General features: G+C 49.3%; 1 protein-coding gene across 2 annotated transcripts; it reads left to right on the top strand.

The window, feature by feature from the left end:
- Positions 1 to 11,031: 11,031 nt before the first annotated feature.
- CAPNS1 (calpain small subunit 1) lies at positions 11,032 to 20,240 on the top strand. 2 transcript variants are annotated; one of them, XM_032323748.1, is made up of 11 exons: positions 11,032 to 11,201; positions 12,090 to 12,319; positions 13,288 to 13,321; positions 13,584 to 13,673; positions 13,821 to 13,878; positions 13,976 to 14,040; positions 16,872 to 16,940; positions 17,034 to 17,112; positions 17,263 to 17,379; positions 19,443 to 19,501; positions 19,683 to 20,240. In XM_032323748.1, the coding sequence occupies exons 2-11, from the start codon at positions 12,108 to 12,110 to the stop codon at positions 19,707 to 19,709; spliced, it is 810 nt and encodes a 269-aa protein (XP_032179639.1). In that variant the 5' UTR covers positions 11,032 to 11,201; positions 12,090 to 12,107; the 3' UTR covers positions 19,710 to 20,240. The 2 variants fall into 2 exon arrangements, with proteins under 2 accessions (XP_032179639.1, XP_032179640.1); XM_032323749.1 differs by lacking the exons at positions 11,032 to 11,201; positions 12,090 to 12,319 and adding an exon at positions 12,704 to 12,727.
- The last annotated feature ends 396 nt before the right edge of the window (positions 20,241 to 20,636 follow it).

Genomic DNA, 20,636 nt, shown 5'->3' with positions numbered 1-20,636 from the left:
TGCTGGCTTTATTTAATTCTCACAGCGGGACCTGCCCCTAATTTTTTCACCTTAATTTCTTAACTCACCCCACCTTTGCACATCTGGGGACAGCCCCCCACCCGGAGGAGACTCCCAGAGTTTTCCAGGTCAACGTTAGTTTTCCAAGTCCCAGCAACCTCAGGCGTCCCAGACGCGTGCAATAACCACCAGCTGCCACGTGGAGGCAACAGCGCACTGCTCCGCGAACCCGCGCAGGGCGTCGTGAAGCGCGGAGTCTCGCCGGCGTTGGGCGGTGGCTCTAGCCCGGCAAGCGAACTGCATTTCCCAGAAAACCATGAGACAACATCCGCCTATTTATCCTCAACGGAAGGTCGCGCGGAATTGTGGGATGAAGGGATTTGGGCTCCTCCCTGGAGGGCGGTGTTGCGTAAGCGTGGGCCGCTGCCAGGCAGTCAGAGTTTAATCAGAGGGTGGTAACCGACGTCCTGGCGGGGCTGGAGGGCCGAGCTGACTTTTCTGGTCTCTTGAAGAACCCAGACGAGGTGACTCTGTGGCCTGGAGCTGGCTGGGCAGTCTTCCGTCCTTTGCGTTTTCCTGCATCTCGACTGGTCATTGACGCTCTAGGCTTGTTGTCGGCAATCAAGCCGGGTGAAGCCGCTTACATCTTAAATGAAAAAACCCCCTTTTTCCTCTTTTCTCTCTTCTAAACAGTTAAATCTTTTTTTTTTTTTCTAACATATTAAGAGAATTTTAAATTAGAATAGCTAAGGCTTTCCCAAGTACCCATCTCCCAGCTTCTCTGGTCGTCTAACATATGGTCAGTCGTGTTTTATTTCTTTCTTCTGTTCTCCCATTATTTTAAAGCAAATCTCAGGCAATATATCATCTCATTTGGAAATGTTTCTGTCAACGTTTCCTATCTCTAAAGATAGGAGTCTCAATCACATCTAAAAAAAAAAAAAAAGCAATAATTCTTTTTTTTTAATAATTCTTTAATATCTAATATAGAGCAGTATTCAGAAGTCCCCGGCTGTTAAGATTTTATTTATTTATTTATTTATTTATTTATTTATTTAAGATTTTTATTTATTTGACAGAGACAGCAAGAGAGGGAACACAAGCAAGGGGAGTGGGAGAGGGAGCAGCAGGCTTCCCTCCAATCAGGGAGCTGAATGTGGGGATCCCAAGTTGGGATCAGGGCCTGAGCAGAAGTCAGATGCTTACCCAACTGAGCGACCCAGGCACCCCTTTTAAAAAGATTTTCATTTATCTGTCAGTGAGAGAGAGCACAAGCAGGCAGAATGGCAGGCAAAGGCAGGGAGAGAAGCAACCTCCCTGGTGAGCAAGGAGCCCGATGTGGGACTGGATCCCAGGACTCTGGGATCATGACCTGAGCGGAAGGCAGTGCCAATTAACCAACTGAGCCATCCCTAAAGCATGGTTTTTAGTGTAAGAACAATCTACTGGATAATGTAACAGAATGGTTGGCCAGACTAGAGAATGTAAGAATTTATAAGATAGAAGCAATCCATCAGTTGGATTGATCTCTCATTTATTTGGAGAAAAATTTTCAGTTTGGAATCCCATCTTACATGATATAACAAAATAAATTCCAGTTGGATTTGAATAATATGTGGGGGGGGGGTCGCACAGTGAAAATCTAGTGGAGCTTTTTACCAACAAATATTGCATAACTTCTGTATGGGAAAAGACATTCTGAACTTCAAGATAGTGGGGGGAACAAACCATCAAGGTAAAGACTGATGAATTAGGCTGCACAAAGAGCTGAATCTTCTCTTTTTTGAAGATTTTATTTATGAGAGAGCGCATGAGTGGGGGGAGGAACAGAGAGAGAGGGAGAAGACGACTCCTTGCTGAGCAGGGAAGCCCAATGTGGGGCTCAATCCCAGGACCCTGGGATCATAAGCAGAGCCAAAAGCAGATGCTTAACCGACTGAGCCACGCAGGCACCTCGGAGCTGAATATTTTATGTCCAAAAAGGACGTAAGCAAAATTGAAGCAAGTATGCATTAGAGAAGTATATTTGCAACAAAAACGATAGCTGATTGGTTAACACCCTCAATGAATGAAGATATTAACAACATAATGTGAAATTAATATGAAAAGCCAACAAATAAAAATGGGCACATGGGACGCCTGGGTGGCTCAGTTGGTTAAGCAGTTGCCTTCGGCTCAGGTCATGATCCCAGCGTCCTGGGATAGAGTCCCACATCAGGATCCTTGCTCCGCAGGGAGCCTGCTTCACCCTCTGACTCTGCCTTCCACTCTGTCTGCCTGTGCTCACTCTCGCTCGCTCTCTCTCCGACAAATAAATAAATAAATAAATAAAATCTAAAAAAAAAAAAAAAAATGGGCACAGAATGTTTAAAAAAAAAATTTGTAGAAGAAATATCAAAGGCCAAAAAATGCCACAAAAGCACATTCACCTAACAATGCTACTTAAAATACTGAGACACCTCCTTTTGTCTGTGAAATCAGCAAAGATCTTAAACTATGGTTCCCTAAGTCTGAGGACAGTTCAGGGCAATGAGAGACTCCAGCCAGCACCGTTGGGATGTAAATAGCAATGACTTTCTGGAGAATGATTGGGTAGCCTGACTCCAAAGCCTGAAAATATGCCCATCTATTGATCCATCACTGACATTTCTAGGAATTTAGCCCCTGGAAATAATCAGGGAAGTGGGTAAATCTGAAAGGATTTTCATGGGACCATGTTTTTAATTATAAAAAAAGGAAGGAAGGAAGGAAGGGACAAAAGCAGAAACAACATTTCAGATTAAAGGGTTTCTTGATAAAAGAAATGTGGATTTTGCTGGCTTAAACAGAATCAGATGAGCTGCATTATCATAGGAATTTTCATTAATATGCTAGATGCCATGATAACTATACAGGAAGGAATCTCCAATGCATTATTTTCTGAAGAAAGAGCTGATGTCTAATAGAGAAGTCAGGTCACAGGTGAGCAGTTGAAGGGAACAGAGCTGCTCATTCCAGGTTAATACAAGTTGTTTACAAGTTGATGGGCAGGATGCAAATTGCATATGCAAATTTTATATAATTAGAAATGCATGAAATTATTCCCAGGAAACAAATCAAGCAGGTAATATAATTAAATAGAGTTTGTCTTTGAAAATTGGGTGAATTTTTCCTTTTAATTTTTCTCTTGCTATATATTATACATTTTCTACAATGAGCAGGCATTAGCAGGTTTTTTTTTTTATGATTTTATTTATTTGACAGAAAGAGACAATGGGAGAAAGGAAACATAAGCAGGGGGAGTGGGAGAGGGCCGAGCAGGGAGCCCAATGAGGGCCTCAATCCTGGGACCTTGAGATCATGACCTGAGCCAAAGAGCAGACGCTCGTGACTAAGCCACCCAGGCACTCCACATTAGCAGGGATTTTAAGCATTTTAAATTGTGAAATACAGCGCACCTACAGGAAGACAAAATAAGAATCATTATAAAGTGAACACCCAGGCATCAGAGTGATGAGGTTGGGATACAGGAGCCCAGAAGGCTGTGGGATGCCAGACAAGTTCCCTGATTAACCTGGAGCAGAAGGCAGGAGGGAATTACTTTATGGAGGGGAGCCATCTAAACCATGGTTTGGAAGGATGACGAAGGTCTGTTGTGCAGTCAGGAAAGCACATACTCTATTGACAGGTTTTCATTCTAATGAGGAAGTCTGAATTATATAAATAATCCCCAAAGGATGATGATGACGAAGAAGATAATAGCTAACTAAGAATTACTGACCTTGCGTCCCAGGTCTAGCCTTGGGCGGCATGATGCTGGGGACGTAGTGGTTCCTGAGATAGCCCTGCCCACCAGTGTAGGGTCCCCCCATTCCAGTCCAGGTGACAGACATTATTGATCATTACTGATTTTAATTTGTTATGATGTCTTGGGGAAGAAGTTTCCGGAATCCTAGGAGCCTATGACCGGGCAACCTGCTCTAGGCTGTGATGGGAGCTCAAGACAGACTTCCTAGGGGCGGCTGGGTGGCTCAGTGGGTTAAAGCCTCTGCTTTCGGCTCAGATCATGGTCCCGGGGTCCTGGGATCGAGCCCCACCTCGGGCTCTCTGCTCTGCAGGGAGCCTGCTTCCTTCTCTCTCTCTGCCTGACTCTCTGCCTACTTGTGATCTCTGTCAAATAAATAAATAAAATCTTAAAAAAAAAAATCAGACTTCCTGATGAGGAGCAATCAATAAATCACCTCCAAAGCAAAAAGGGTAGGAGAAATGTTTCTGCAGAGATACAGCCTATGCAAGAGCCTGGCAGCAAGGGAGCCTGGGAAAGAGGAGTGGGGAAAGGGTGATGGTTACTTTTTTTTTTTTTAATTTTAATTTAATTTTATTTATTTGACAGAGAGAGATCACAAGTAGGCAAAGAGGCAGGCAGAGAGAGAGGGAAGCAGGCTCCCTGCTGAGCAGAGAGTCTGAGATGGTTACTTTTTTGTCAAGCTGACTGGGATACATTGTTTCTGGGTGTGTCTCTGAGGGTGTTTCCAAGAAAGATTATCATGTGAATCTGTAGACTGGTTAAAGAGCTGACTGTCCTCCCCAGTGCAGAAGGTATCATGCAAATCTTTGAGGGTCTGACAGGAGCCAAGTGGCTGAAGAAGGAATGATTTGAGTTCCGCCTGACTTGGTGCTGAAACATTGGTCTTCTGCACTCAGAATGTGACTTATACCATCAGTTGCCCTGGTTCTTGGATCTCCAGACTTGGACCAGGACTCAAACCACTGGCTTTCGTGGGCCTCCAGGTTGTAGACAGCAGGATGTGGGACTTCTCAGCTTCTGTCATTGTGTGCCCATTTCTTATAATAAATCTCTTTCTTTCTCTCACTCTATATATTCTATTGGTTCTGTTTCTCTGGAGAACCCTAATACACTGCTAAAGAAAGGGCAGTGGAGGGACACCTCGATGGCTCAGTTGGTTGAGTGTCTGCCTTCAGCTCAGGTCACAATCCCAGGATACTGGGATCGAGCCCTGCATCTGGCTCCCTGCTCAGTGGGGAGCCTACTTTTCCCCCTGCCTGCTGCTCTCCCTGCTTGTGCTTTCTCTCCCTGTCAAATACATATAAAATATTAAAAAAAAAAGAAAGAAAGAAAGAAAGAAAGAAAGTGAAGTGGAGGGACATTCATCTGGATTAGTCATCACATAACTATTTGGCATCAACCGTGCTTGAGTTTAGACCTGATTCTGCTGTCCCCTCAGGTAAGTGACACCCCCTCTCGGAACCTCCGCTCCCTCATGTTGGTTTCTTTAGCAAAGAGTTGTGAGTAGCTTTGCAATATGTCCCAGTTTGGTCAGCAAGACCTCAGGAGGCATCAAGCTCGGTTAGTTATGACTATTAACAGTTTTCAGTTGGTGGCATTGTAACATGAACATCGTTAAGGCAGCAAATTGAGAGGATTGAAAGCATGAGCTATAGAGCCAGCATTTCTGAATGCAAATCTTTTTTCTTTTTTTCTTTCTTTAAGATTTTATTTATTTATTTCACAGAGAGAGATCACAAGTAGGCAGAGAGGCAGGGAGAGAGAGAGGAGGAAGCAGGCTCCCTGCTGAGTGGAGAGCCCGAAGCGGAGCTCGATCCCAGGACCCCAAGATCATGACCTGAGCCGAAGGCAGAGGCTTAACCCACTGAGCCACCCAGGCACCCCTTTTCTTTTTTAATAAGCTTTATGGAGGCGCCTGGGTGGCTCAGTACGTTAAGTATCTGCCTTCAGTTCAGGTCATGATTTCAGGGTCCTGGGATGGAACCTGGTGTTGTCCGGGCTCCCTACTCAGCTGGGAATCTGCTTCTTCCACTCCCTCTGAACTTCCTCCTCCCTGCTCATGGGCTCATTCTCTCCTTTTCTCAAATAAGTAAATAAAATCCTTTTAAAAGTCTTTAAAAAAAAATTAGGGGTGTTGGGTGGCTCAGTTGGTTAAGCGTCTGCATTCAACACAGGTCATGATCCTAGAGTCCTGAGACTGGGCCCTGCTTAGGCTCCCTGCTTGGCAGGGAGCCTGCTTCTCCCTCTCCCCTCTGCTCCTGCTCTCTCTCTCAAATAAATAAATAAAATCTTTTTAAAAAATTTAAACAGGCTTGGGGCGCCTGGGTGGCTCAGTGGGTTAAGCCGCTGCCTTCGGCTCAGGTCATGATCTCAGGGTCCTGGGATGGAGTCCCGCATCGGGCTCTCTGCTCAGCAGGGAGCCTGCTCTTCCTTCTCTCTCTCTCTGCCTGCCTCTCAGTGTACTTGTAATTTCTCTCTGTCAAATAAATAAATAAAATCTTTAAAAAAAAAAATTTAAACAGGCTTTATGCCCAACATGGGGCTCAAACTCACAACCCTGAAATCAAGAGTCAAATTCTCTACCAACTGAGCCAGACAGCTCCTCAGACAGCCCTCACTGAGTTCAAATCTTGACTCAGGTACTTACCAGCTGCGTGATCTTGGACAAGTAATCTCATGTCTCTCCTCATTGGCATGATAGTAACAACTTCTACCTGCATCAGTCAGAGTAGGCTAGGTTATGCTGCAGTAACAAATGAGCCCTAGACCTTAGTAGACTAACTCCTCAAATTTTATTTCTTGCTTATACTAACAGGCAGATGTCCTCCATGCCACAGCTCAGCAGTCCAGCTAGCTTCCAGCATGTGGCACCTTTGTGCTTGCATGGCTCCCAGTGCTGCTTAGGTAGGGGATGAGAGCAGAGAACATCTTGTATTCACTTTTAAATGCTACATTTAGGGGCACCTAGGCTGCCCAGTTGGTTAAGCAACTGCCTTCAGCTCAGGTCATGACCCTGGAGTCCTGGGACTGAGTCCCACATCGGGCTCCCAGCCCCAAGGGGAATCTGCTTCTCCATCTGAACTCCCTTCTCATGCTCTCTCACACACTCTCTCTCTCTCAAATATAAATAAAATCTTAAAAATAAATAAATGCTACATTTAAAAGTGATGCTGTGGGAGTACCTGGTTGGCTCAGTCAGGTAAGCCTCTTCCTTGGGTTCAGGTCATGATCTCCAGGTCCTTCTCAGCGGGGAGTCTGCTTCTCCCTCTCCCCCAACCCCAGCTTGTTCTCTCTTAAATAAATAATAAAATCTTAAAAAAAAAAAAAACAGAAGTCACACTCTTACTAGCAACTGGCTGGCTTACTCTGTCAAGCATACAACGCTTGATCTCTGGTTCATGAGTACAGAGCTCCACATTGGGCATAAAGATTACTTTTAAAAAAATAAAATAAAGGGGCGCCTGGGTGGCTCAGTGGGTTAAGCCGCTGCCTTCGGCTCAGGTCATGATCTCAGGGTCCTGGGATCAAGTCCCGCATCAGGCTCTCTGCTCAGCAGGGAGCCTGCTTCCCTCTCCCTCTCTGTCTGCCTCTCTGTCTACTTGTTCTCTCTCTCTGTCAAATAAATAAATAAAATCTTTTTAAAAAAAGTAAATAATAAGACAAAATAAAAAATAAGTAAAAGGGACACTCCCAACATTTCTGTTCACATTTTATTGGCCCAAACAGTCACATAACCACGCAGGAGTTCAAAGGAATCCAGAAGATGGTGGGGCACTTCGGTAATGCTTGCTGTACTCTCTCATCAATGGTGCTGAAATTCAATGAGAAAATTCACACAAAACCTTTCCTTCGTTCAACTAATATTCACAGAGTACCTAAGATATGCCAGGCACTGTTCTAGGAAGTAGCTACACAGCAGTGCACAAGACAGAGAGCAATCCCTTGAGGAGCTCCTATTCTAGTAGGGGAGGAAAACAAGGAACTGGATAAATAAGTATACACTATGGTACAGGTGGTAAATGATAAAGGCAGTGTGGGGGTGGGGTGGGGAGTGTGGGGGTGAAATCAGAGATCTGAAAGGATCTTCCGGAGACCACTAGATGTGCAGACTTGAGGCACTAAGAGGTGAGGCACTAAGGCGTGGCTACGGAAAGCCTGGGTAGCGGGGCAGCAGCTTTCAGGGGCACCTGGAGATGGGCTGTTTGGATATTGCTGCATCCCCAGAGCCTCCTTGTCTGTGTTCAGCTGGGAACATCCAGTAGGGTTTCTTCTCACTTTCTTTCTTTTCTTTTCTTTTTTAAGATTTTATTTATTTATTTGACAGACGGAGATCACAAGCGGGCAGAGAGGCAGGCAGAGAGAGAGAGAAGAGGAAGTGGGCTCCCCGCGGAGCAGACAGCCCGATGTGGGGCTCGATCCCAGGACCCTGGGATCATGACCTGAGCCGAAGGCCGAGGCTTTAGCCCACTGAGCCACCCAGGCGCCCCTCTTCTCACTTTCTTAAGGGGAAGTGTCACCTGTCACTTTCAGACAGGTGACAGGACAGATTATGAGCTTGGTGACCATGGTAAGGACTTTTTTTTTAAGATTTAAAAAAAAATTTTTATTGGACAGACAGAGATCACACGTAGGCAGAGAAGCAGGCAGAGAGAGAGAAGAGGAAGCAGGCTTCCCGCCGAGGAAAGAGCCCGATTCAGAGCTTGATCCCAGGACATGGGAACATGACCTCAGCTGAAGGCTGAGGCTTTAACCCACTGAGCCACCCAGGAGCCCCATGGGAAGGACTTTTGACTCTTACAAGGACAGAGGTACAGCCAGGGGAGGGTCCTGACTTGACTGGGGGTATCGCAGGCTCCCTCTGACTGCGGGTGGGGAGCAGACCATGAGGGCAGGCAGGGGAGCAGGAAGCCCAGGGAGGAGCTGCTGTGGTGTCCAGGACCAGGAGGACGGATGGAGGCTGGGCCAGTGCTGGTGGAGTCAACAAGGTTTCCTGTCAGGTTGGAATAGGTGTGGAAGAATGGTCAGGGATGATTCTGGGCTCTCTGGTCTCGGTCTCTGGAAGGACAGAGGTGCCATCAACCTAGATGGGGAATGCGGGGAGGGAGCAAGTTTGGAAGGAAGTCAGAAGCTCAGTTTAGGATGTATGAAGTTTGAGACACTTCTAAGACCCCCATGAAGAAGGTGAGTAGAATGCAGTTTATAGAACTGCCTGGAAATGTCCCGGTGGAAGATGGAAATCTGGATATTAACAGCCTAGAAATGGACTTTAAACCACTATATGTGGGGGAGATCTTCTATGGCATCCTCTATGGATACCGTAAGGCCTGAGGCTTGATACTGGCCAGGGTTAGGAGGTCGGGGAGACTGATCTCAGCGACAGGGGACAGTGAGTGGCACAAGATGGCAGTGTGTATTCTGAGAGAGTATAAGTTATAAGCAAGAAGCTGCAAGCCTCACCCAGTCTCGGGTTGGGGTGGAGACAGGGAGAGCTTCCTAGAAGAGGTGACTCCTGAGCTGACACGAAAGCCTGAGTACCTACATCACCAGGTAAAAAAGTCAGGTGTGTTCCAAGTTGAGGGCACAGCCCTCACAAAGGCCTGGCAGCAAGTGAGCCCTAGAAAGGGCAGACAGCGGAAGCTTTCCAGTGTGGCAGGGAAGGGTGTGGTGAGAAGGGAATGTGGATTAGTCATCACCAAAAGTTTTGGCATCAGCCATGCCCAGGTTCACACCTGGTTCCGCCATCCTCTGTGACCTCAGGCAAGTGACCCGGCCTCCATTTTCTCTCCTCTAAGTTCCTGCCTCATAGCCAAGGCTTGTGTAGTGATTCTTGGCCTGGCTGCTATTGTAGTTTTGTCTCTTGTGATCTTGTTGTCTAAGCTATTATCATATTAATTATAGTATTTTTTAAAGTTCACTGTTTTTACTAATCTCTACACCCAAGGTGGGGCTCAAACTCATGACCTCAAGATCAAGAGTCTCATATCTTCCAACTCAGCTAGCCAGGTGCCCCCAAAATTAATTATATTACTGAAGGGTCAATGCATTAGTGGTTAAGGTTACAGGCTAGGGAGTTCACCCTCAGAGTCAGTTTATTTCTAAAATGGAAATACTGCATACATCCATTCCATAGGACTGTTATAAGGGCATATGAGGTTATATGTAAAGTGCTCAGGAGCGTGCTTGGCAGTTACTTTTATCAGTATTATCCAAGGGGGAGTCAGTCAACCGCCTGAGGAATCCTGGTGGGCTGCAGGAGGAGGAAACAGCATGGGTACAGGCACATGGAAATGATTCCTCTTTACTAAGCATTTACCACTTAATTCTGAAGGGGAAGGGGAACCCTTGTTCTCATTTTACGGATTAATAAATCCTTGTTAACAAAACAAAACAAAACCAAAAACAGCCTTCCTCAGCGCCCAAGGGATCCCAGTTATTAAAAGGCAGAGCCAGGATTCTGACTCAAGCTAAGCCAGCCTCCAGGGGAGATTCTATGGGCCAGACATCCAGAATGCCTGGGAACCAGATTTAACTCCCTCTGAGGAGCCCTGAAGTTTGGAGGTTGGAGCCCGAGAGCGTAAGGTCTCCAAAGGAGGTTTCAGGCGCCATTTTTCCTGCCAGCTTCTGCATTCTCCCCGCCCCCCCACTCCTCCACCCGATCTCGGGAACATCTAGTCTCAGAAACAAGGCAGTGGCCAGAGGGACTCTTCCTGTGCCCAGGCCCCTCTTTAGAGATGGGAAGAAGGAGGCGGCACTTGGCGACCCTGACGCGGGGTAAAAAGGTGAGGGTGGAGGAGGCACAGGCAACTTTTGCAAGCGGCAAAGTTCTTCCCGCGTTTGGCCGCCTTCCGGGCTACTGCAGGGTCCCGAGAAATCTAGTCTAGCCTTAGCCCCTGCCCCAAATGCGGATGCGTGTCCTCGGGCTGTGGGCCACACAAAATTCGGGGTCTCCACATGCTCTGTCGCAACAAAAGTAGGATACGGGGCCGCGTGCCAGGAGTCCCTTTCCCAGCGGACAGAAAACCGCACCCGTGGCCGCATGGAGAAGAATCCACATTGCAACACTAGGGGGTGATCTCGGGCGCGGCGACTGAACCTCTCTTCCTGGATTCATTCACCTGAGCTGAAAAGAACCGGGGAAGACCTCAAGCCGCTGGAGGTTGGGCGGGGTCGAAACCCACACAGTTCAGGAAATGAGCAGGGCGGAGCCGCGGCGGCCGCATCCCGTTACTAGAGGCGGGCCCGGCGCACGCAGGCGCAACTTCATGCCGGCTCTAGGACCCCGCGGACGCTTGGTGGGCCGCTCCGCAGTGCCTAACTGAGTCTAGGCCGCCTGAGTCACCGGCCCCGCCCTACGGAGCCGGACGCGGGCAGAGGCTCGGGAGCAGGACCGACGGACCGACCGACCGGAGGATCGGTGAGCGCCCGATCTGGATTATCCCTGTAGTCCGTAATCCCGGTCCTTGCGGGCCCCGTGTCCCACGAAACCCTTAAGTCCTGGTCTAGGGGTCCCCCAGACTCATGACCTCAGATTTGAAGCCCCAGTCTGTCTGGCACCCATTTATCCCGCGCCGGGGACTCTTCCACCCTATGTCTCGGGATCTAAAATTCGAGCCCATGGATTTGAAAGGTACCCCATAAATGTCTGCCAGGTTCGAGTCTCCAGAACCACGATCCTTAGATCCGTTCTCCCAATTATAATGGGAACCCCGTTATCCTGGGCCCTGGGATTGGCACCCACTATCTAAGATCCGAACCTACAGAATCAACGGTGACATTGTAATCCCGCTGCTGGAAGTAACGAAACCCTCAAGCTGGGATTTCTTAAACCCTGCCCCACAGGCCTCCAGGTGGAGAATCTCTTATCCTGACCCGCCCACGACCCCTAAATTCAGTTCTGGGGCTCGGTCTCAGATTCGAGTGCTCAGACGCGTCAAAGATGCCTTACACCAACTTGGGGCCCCCCATCTTAAGAACCCCACCAGACCGGGACCCTTACTCTTTATGATGCCCATGCATAGACTCAGTCCAGGGTCACTTAAGTTAGACCATGAGATCCTTTGGACACAGAGAGGATTTCAAACCCGAGCCTCCGTCCCTTTCCCACCCATCCTAGAAGTATCCTCCTCCAGAAGCCCCGACCCCATTCCAAATGGACTTTCAAGCTCCAGCCGGGGAATAGGTCCCCGCCCGGAGGCCTCATATTACTCCCCCAAGTCCAGCTGCCAGAAATGCGTATTTTTGCGTGGAGGGAGCGAGTTCAGTGGCGATGCGGACTTGTGACCCCTTTTTTTCCCCCCCTTAGGAATCTTAATTTGCAGCCATGTTCCTGGTTAACTCGTTCTTGAAGGGAGGCGGTGGCGGAGGAGGCGGGGGCCTGGGCGGGGGCCTGGGGAACGTGATCGGAGGTCTGATCAGCGGAGCCGGAGGTGGTGGAGGAGGCGGTGGCGGCGGCGGCGGCGGCGGCGGTGGCGTCGGAGGAGGCGGTGGCGGAACTGCCATGCGCATTCTGGGCGGGGTCATTAGTGCCATCAGGTAAGGCGGGGCCGAAGAGGGGAGGGGCCTGGCGGAGGAGCATGTCCCACCAATTTAGATTGAGGTAACCTGGCGACACCTGCAGTCTTAATTAGGCTGGGCTGGGCCTGGGCTGCGGGATCTGCTTCGAGGGGGCGGACCTTAAGGAGGCTAATGGCCGCTCAGGAGGCGGGGCTTGACATGGGCGGAGTCTGACTGTTGAGGGAAAGATCTGATGGGGCGCGGCTGGGAGAGGTGGAACTTAATGGGGCTGGGCGAGGCCTGCTTCCTGCTACCCGGGAGACGAACGTTAGGGGGCGGAGCTAATGAGGCTTGGGGTCTCTTCATGGGGGCAAGACTTGGCTTATCGGCACGGCCGCGTGGCGGTCGAAGTTGGTCATTGAGGGGGTGGACCCAGAAGAGGCCGAGGTCTAATGGCATAGGGGAAATGATGTTGAAGGGGCTAGGTCTGGCTGGGAACTGTCTGGGTTAAAATGGAAATACGATCTGGTAGATGTGGACTTGTAGATGTCGTTAGGGGCCCAATTTACCATGGCCCCCCTTCAAAGGGGTGGGAACTCATGGAACTGGGGTGGGATGTTGGGAAGACACAGACTTTTAGAAACCCATAGAATGAAGTATGTTCCTGGACAGAGGGAATCTGAGGAGAGTGGAGCCCCAGGAAGCTGGGTCAGAGCTTCTTTGAAGCGAGCTGTCAAAGGGGCTGAATCTGTTGAGGAATCTGCCATTGGGCAAGTGTGCCCTGGCCGGAGTGGGGCCTACTGTGGGGGCAGGGCTCTGAGTTTCCTGCCAGGTGTAACCAGGGCAGCAAAGATAGGGACAGGTGAGGACAAGGACAGATAAGTCAAGCAGAGGGAGAGGTAGGGAGGTGGTGGGCTGGGGTTTGCACCGTTGGGTTTCAAGGGCTGATGCTGTCTTTGGAGGCCAGCCCACTGGTGCTAATTACTCCCTTACTTGTCTCCCCTCAGTGAGGCAGCTGCACAGTACAACCCGGAGCCTCCGGTAAGCTATCCTCAATAATCAGAGACCCTGCTTCTCACTCCAAGGCCTTTTCTAGCACCCATCATTGTCCCTTTGTCCCTCTTAAGAAATTCCTCTCATTAAGTCTCTCCCTTGCCATGTCCCCAAACTTAGTCATGTTCCCTGGACCATCTCTCATTCCTTTGATCACCCAGCCACCTAGTCCTCTCTGACTTTCCCACCTAGTGCTGTCCTGGCCAGGACACCCCTCCTCCACTTACCCTGAGATCTTCTCCCTCTGCAGCCTCCACGCACCCATTACTCCAACATTGAAGCCAATGAGAGTGAGGAGGTCCGTCAGTTCCGGAGGCTCTTTGCCCAGCTGGCTGGAGATGTAAGTAATCCTGGGCCCCCATCCTTGTCCTAACTCTTCCTTGCCTTCCTGTGGGCTGCCCTTGCACATACACTCAGCAGTGGCAACCCCCAAAGAATCCCCACTCTCCCTTGTGACACTCTTCCCATCCCTAACTCTTCTCCACAGGACATGGAGGTCAGCGCCACAGAACTCATGAACATTCTCAACAAGGTCGTAACCCGACGTGAGTCATTGGGCTCAACACATAGGGTGGGCTTAGAGTCATGGGCGCTAGGGTAGCTGTGACCTCTGACCTCTGACTTTCAACCTGTCTCCCACAGACCCTGATCTGAAAACTGATGGCTTTGGCATTGATACGTGTCGCAGCATGGTGGCCGTGATGGATGTATCCTTTGGGGCAGTCTGACTGGAGCCCTGGGTGAAGAAGGAGTTTTGTGAGAGCACGCTTGGGACAGCCAGGATATAGCTTGCATACCCACAAAAGTGGACATGCATATATCAGAACACACACCCAGGCTTGTGGCAATAAACATCAGCTGTCACAGCTGGCACTTCACAGACATCATGTTAAACAGGCAGATTTTTTTTTTTTGAAGATTTTATTTATTCGTCAGAGAGAGAGCACAAGTAGGGGGCAAGTATAGGGAGAAGTAGTCTCCTTGGCAAGCAAGGAGCCTGATGTGGGACTCGATCCCAGGACCCTAGGATCATGACCTGCACCGAAGGCAGATGCTTAACCCTCTGAGCCACCCAGGCGTCCCAAACCAGCAGAATTGTTATAGTCCATTTTGTAGGTGATAAAACTGAGACTCAGAGAGAGGCAATCATTTGTCTAAAGGTATACAAAAAGAGGAAGTGGCAGGATAAGAATTTGGATTCAGGTCTTTTAGGCTTGAGAGCCTAAGCTTATTTTCTTTCTTTTTTTTTTAAGTAAGTGCTACCCAACATGGGGCTTGAACTGATGACCGAGAGATAAAGAGTCACATGCTCTACTGACTGAGCCAGCCAGGCGTCCCAAGAACCCAACCTTATAACTGCTGTAGGTGTGGCCATATAATGCACATATATACAAGGGCACACCATATAGGTGAAGATACGTGAAGGTATGTTCACAGGAACACACATGCATATTTGCACATGGGCTAATCATCAGCTTATCTTGAATACATGCATGCTTCGCACATAGGGAAAATGTAGACACACGTGTATTGTCATGTGATCACACGTGTCGCACTGAGTTCTACGAGCTTGGCTATGCTGCTTAGCAAGGTCTTTGAGCCTCTTGCCTCAATTTCCTGGTCTATAAAATTAAATGAGTGATAAGGGTTAAACTGAATTGGAGCCATATGTGAAGGGTTTAGCGCAGTGCATAGCACAGTAAGTGGTCTGTATGCACTAGCTGCTGCTATGATCCTAGGTAGATTTTCATCTCTGAATCGGTTTCTTCTCTGTCACTGGGAAATAATACTGGTGAGGCTGGTGTTTTAAGGATTCAGTGAGAAAAGTGACGTTCCTAAGAAGCTTAGCACTACCTGACATGTACTAGGTAACTTGATAAGTCTTGGCCATCATTATTATTGAGAGTTTATGAAATATTAACCCCTGTGTCATTCTGCTTGTATCACAAACCCAGCAGGTGTGTACTGTCCTCGCCTGATTTTCTAGATAGCCTTGTTTCTCACATGTCCTGACATTCATGAAATTGAATTGCTATTAAGAATTTTATAGGGGTGCCTAGATGGCTCAGTCGGTGAATCGACTGCTTTTGGCCCAGGTCATGATCTTAGGATCCTGGAATCAAGTCTCACATTGGGCTCCCTGCTCAGCGGGGAGTCTGCTGCTCCCTCTCCCCCTCGGGTCATGTATGTCTGTATGTCTGTCCTGTTCTCTCCCTCTCAAATAAATAAGTAAAAATTAAGGGAAAAAAAGAATTTTTTAAATGATGGGGCACCTGGGTGGCTTAGTTAGTTAAGCGTCTGTCTTTGGCTCAGGTCATGATCCTGGAGTCCCAGGATAGAGCCCCACAGTAGTGGCATTGGGTTCCCTGCTCAGCAGGGAGTCTGCTGCTCCCTCTTCCTCTGCCCCTCCCCCTGCTCCCTCTCTCTCTCTCTCCCTCTCTCAAGTAAAAATTTTTTTTAAAGATTTGTTTATTTATTTATTTGACAGAGAGAGAGTTAGTTCACAAGTAGACAGCAGCAGGCAGAGAGAGGGAAGCAGGCTCCCCGCTGAGCCGAGAGCCTGAGGCGGGCGGGGCTCCATCCCAGGACCCTAAGATCATGACCTGAGCTGAAGGCCGTCTCCATCCACTGAGCCACCCAGGTGCCCCCTCAAATTAAATCTTTTAAAATAATGGATAGGGGTGCCTAGGTGACTCAGTGGGTTGAAGCCTCTGCCTTCAGCTCAGGTCATGATCTCAGGGTCCTGGGATGGAGCCCCGCATTGGGGGGCTCTGCTCAGCAGGGAGCCTGCTTTCCTTCCTCTTTCTCTGCCTGACTCTCTGCCTACTTGTGATCTCTGTCTGTCAAATAAATAAAATCTTAAAAAAAAATAACATAATGCATAAAAACACAAAAATGCTGGAACTTTAAAAAGAATTTGGTAAATGAGCTAGTTACTATTTTCAAGTGAGGAATTTATAGAGAAGCTCAATGTAATTCCCCATGATTATGGTTATGCTTATTAACTTATTTTTAATTTTATTTTACTGAAAAATAAAATATTTATATAGTAATCTCTATACCCAATATGGGGCTCAAGCTCATGACCCTGAGATCAAGAGTCATATGCAATTCCAACTGGGCCAGTCAGGAGCCCCCAAAATGAAATAGGAACTAAACTCTCTATGGATAAAAAGAAAAGTCAGGGACGCCTGGGTGGCTCAGTTGGTGAAGCAGCTGCCTTCGGCTCAGGTCATGATCCCAGCGTCCTGGGATCGAGTCCCACATCGGGCTCCTTGCTCAGCAGGGAGCCTGCTTCTCCCTCTGCCTCTGCCTGCCATTCTGTCTGCCTGTGCTCGCTCTCTCCCCTCTCTCTCTCTGATAAATAAATAAAATCTTTAAAAAAAAAAAAAAGTTAAAACTGTATCCAGCGTGACCTGACAGGTGGGATAGGAGCTGGGGTTTTAGCCCAGGTTCCCCTGCTCGGTCATGATCACGGTGCGTAGAGTGTGTGCGCCTGGGTACAGTCATCACGCTATTCTTAACACCCTTCCACCAGAGTGACACCACCGGCAAATTGGGCTTCCAAGAATTCAAGTACTTATGGAACAACATTAAAAAGTGGCAGGTGTGTGGCGACCTCAAACTCAAAGCCCCTCAAGCCAAGAAGACGCCACGCCCCGCGATGTTCAGTTGAATCCTTCCCTCCCTGTCCCCACAGGCCATCTACAAACAGTTTGACGTTGACCGTTCAGGTACCATCTGCAGCAGTGAACTCCCAGGGGCCTTTGAGGCAGCAGGTATGGCTGGCAGCGAAATGGTCTGACGGGGGTGGGATTGGTAAGGCAGCCCCATCCCCCCACCGTGAGCTGGTCTGAGCCTGAATCCTAGGGGTGGGAGTGGGTCTGGCCTTGTGGCGCCAACACCTGAGAAAAGGAAACCATTCCCAGGGTTCCACCTGAATGAACATCTCTACAACATGATCATCCGACGCTACTCGGATGAAGGAGGGAACATGGATTTTGACAACTTCATCAGCTGCCTGGTCAGGCTGGATGCGATGTTCCGTGAGTGACACCCCCAGGTCTCTTCCTGGGCGGGGATTTGTTCCACCTCTGGCCAGGGTCTCCTCTGAGCCTCACCCTGAGGCAAGCAACTTCAGGGACATCAACAGCCCCGGTTCTTGCCTGCCCTCACATCACTCACAGTCCATTGGAGGAGAAGCAAATCACCAGTGACTGCTCAGAATGGATACGGGAAGTTCAGGGCTATGATCAGGCCTGGGAGGAGAAGCTCAGCTCTGAGTGGGTTTCGATTTATGAATAGGAAAGCCCAGTGAGCTGTCTGAACCTAGGAGGCACCTGATGCAGACTAAAGGGTCCAGAAGGGCTTCCGGGAGAAGGACAGGTGTGAATCGAGGGATGAGGCGGCGTGACCCAAGGAGAGAGCCAGGACAAGTGTTGATGGGAACAGCCCGAGTGAAGGGAAGAGAAGGTGGTGCTTCTGTTGTTTTTTTGTTGAACTCAATTCTGAATGCTGGAGAGGGGTGGGGGATGTAGAGGCTGGGAGGGGTTGGTAGGGGCTGGATTATGAGGGCTCTTATGAACAGGAATGCATTGAATCCTTAAGACCACTGAGAAGTGGGAATTATTGTCCCCATTTTCTGGAGGAGGAACCTAGGTTTCAAGGAAGCAAAACTGCTTGCTCCCAGCCACTCAGCTAGGAAGTTGCAAAGTCAGAATTTGAACTTGGATCTGAGAGAACTGAAGAAAAGGAAGCAGGAGCAATGGGCACAGTCAGGCCATGCGAGGCTGTGAGTGTCATGTTCAGGGGTGCTCAGACCATTCCTGGGGGCAATGGAGAACCATAGCAGGTTCTAGGCAGAGGAGGGACGGGGTCAGGTTTGGCTTTAGGAAGATGTCTCAGCCTCTGGAAGAGCCCACAGAGGACAAAGCATTTAAACCATGGGTAGAGAAAAAGGGGCAGGTATGTCAGGGACATGAGGGGAAAGGGGAATGGACAATAAGGGCAGATGATTCCCAGAGTCACTATGAGAAGGCCCAAGAAATGGCCACTGGATTCACCAGCAAGGGGCCCAACAGGAACTGCACAGAGTGCAGTGTCCAGGACACCATGTGCGTAGACACCTGAGGGTGGTAACCAAGTTGTTAGTGAAGGAGCAAAGACAGTGTAGACCTCGGTTTGCCTAGGTTTGGCTTTGGGTGGGGAACGCGGAGGCAGGGTTCAGGACAGGAGTGGGGACTACACCAGACTGGGAGCAGAAAGTGCAGCCTGCAGAGCTTCCTTCCAGTAGCCTGTTTGGGCTGGAGCTGGAGGGCTTGGCCCTGAGAGGTCTGTGGGAGGCTGGGGCTTGGGCAGAGGTGTGGCACAGGGGAGTATAAGGAGGCCATTACTGGGTGGGGGGGGGGGGCGCTCAAGGGCTCAATCCTGATACTCCTGGGGCACATCACTTCACTTCTCTGTGCCTTGTTTTACAATGACACTTAACTCACAGAATTCGATTACATGGGTTAATAATACCTGGGAAAGCAATTTATACAGTGCTTGGCACAGAGTAAGAACTCAATAAAGTGCTAGCCATTATTTTATTATTTTTTAAAAGATTTTACTTATTCGAGAGAGGGAGAGAGGGAGCGGGCGGGGAGAGGGAGAAGCAGGCTCCCTGCTGAGCGGGGAGTCCAATGTGGGGCTTGATCCCAGGACCCTGGGATCACAACCTGAACCAAAGGTAGATGCTTAACCTGTTGAGCCACCCAGGTGCCCCTATTTTACCATGTACATATATTTTTTAATTAAATTAAGTAAACTTTGTATGTAATGTGGGGCTTGAACTCATGCATGACCTGGAGATCAAGAGTCGTATGCTATACCAGCTGAACATGACAGGTGGCCCAAGTGCTAGCCGTTACGATCATCATACCGTATATTAGTATATTTTTATCTTTTTTTTTTTTTTAGATTTTATTTTTAAGTAATTTCCACACCTGACATGGGGCTCAAACTTACAATACTGAGATCCAGAGTCACATGCCCTACAGACCAAGCCAGCCAGGTGCCCCTGTATATTTTTATCCTAAAAGCCAAATCCCCCAACCCTTTACTTTTCTAGGGGCCTTCAAATCTCTTGACAAGGATGGCACTGGACAAATTCAGGTGAACATCCAGGAGGTAAGATCTCCCGTTCTGGGATGTGGGTGCCCAGCAGGGGACTCTCCCCTCAGCTGCTTGTACCAGCTTGGAGCCTGGGCTCCCTCCCTCCCATTTTGCCAACAACCTTTGGGGGAGAGCAGAGAAAGGTGTCTGCTGTTCTTTGGTTCCCTGTTCTCACCCTGTGCCTTCCTCTCCCCAGTGGCTGCAGCTGACGATGTATTCCTGAACGGGAACCCCAGACTTGTCCCCTTATCGCCTCGCTATGGGAGTCACCTCGGATTCCTCCGTCTCTCCCAGGGCTGAGCCAGGCTGCAGTCTCATCTTCATGGATCCTGCTGACCCGCAGGTCTTTTGGTTCCCCCAGCCCTTGGCACTCGGCTTTTCAGTCAACGGCCAGGGCCCAACATGCCCCAACGTGCCATGCCCCGAGTTACCCATGGCTCTGAGACTCTCTATCACACCCTGCCCTGAGGATCACCCCATCCCTGACACAGCCATCCCATATCCACTCCATACCGTCTCTTACGCACCTGTGCCAAACCCAACCCTTATGTTGCTTCCATACCCTAGGGGCCATTCTCTTGGTTCCGGGAGGGTCACTCTATACACTCTGGCACACCTGCTCAGAGTCACCACCCTGGCAGCCAAACTCTAGGCCGGAACAGGCCCGGGCGCCCCCGTGCCTTCATCTGCACTCTGCTCTCAGCCTTCCAGGTCCAGGAGGAAATAAAAGCATCCCGATTGCTGCTCTCTCTGAGATCTGCCTCCTGTTCTGAGCGTCGAGGGCTGGTTCTGTCTCTTTCAGGGGCAGAGTGAAGTCTAGGTTCTAGAGGGTCTCCATGTCTGTCCTCAGGCCTGGATCTGCATGTTTCCTAGCTAGTCCTTTTTCTCATACTGGATTCTAGTTGAGCTGCCGTCTTGTTCTTGATGAGATCCCCTGCAGATCCTGTGGAGGCTGAGACTGGGACCCAGAAGCCTGGGCAATCTCTGCTGCTGCTGCAAGAGCCAGGCTCTTGGGAGGTCTCAGTGCCACCCTTGTCCCACCGACCCCACCCCCGGCCTTACTCTGTTCCCCAAGGCCATGCTTGCTCCCTCTTGCTCCTGAGTCCTCACTTGCCCCTGCCTCTGTTGTGTCATGGACCATGCGCAGTAC

The sequence above is a fragment of the Mustela erminea genome, chromosome 19, assembly GCF_009829155.1.
Source record: "Mustela erminea isolate mMusErm1 chromosome 19, mMusErm1.Pri, whole genome shotgun sequence".
NCBI lineage: Eukaryota > Metazoa > Chordata > Mammalia > Carnivora > Mustelidae > Mustela > Mustela erminea.
Note: the sequence above shows the minus strand (reverse complement) of the source record. Positions and strands in the feature narration are given on the sequence as shown.

Excerpts from the sequence above, each read along its gene's own strand:
- CAPNS1 (XM_032323748.1), top strand. The coding sequence starts at position 12,108 with ATGTTCCTGGTTAACTCGTTCTTGAAGGGAGGCGGTGGCGGAGGAGGC. Across the intron at positions 12,320-13,287 it reads GGGGTCATTAGTGCCATCAG|TGAGGCAGCTGCACAGTACA; the intron begins GTAAGGCGGGGC and ends GTCTCCCCTCAG. Across the intron at positions 17,113-17,262 it reads AGGGGCCTTTGAGGCAGCAG|GGTTCCACCTGAATGAACAT; the intron begins GTATGGCTGGCA and ends AACCATTCCCAG.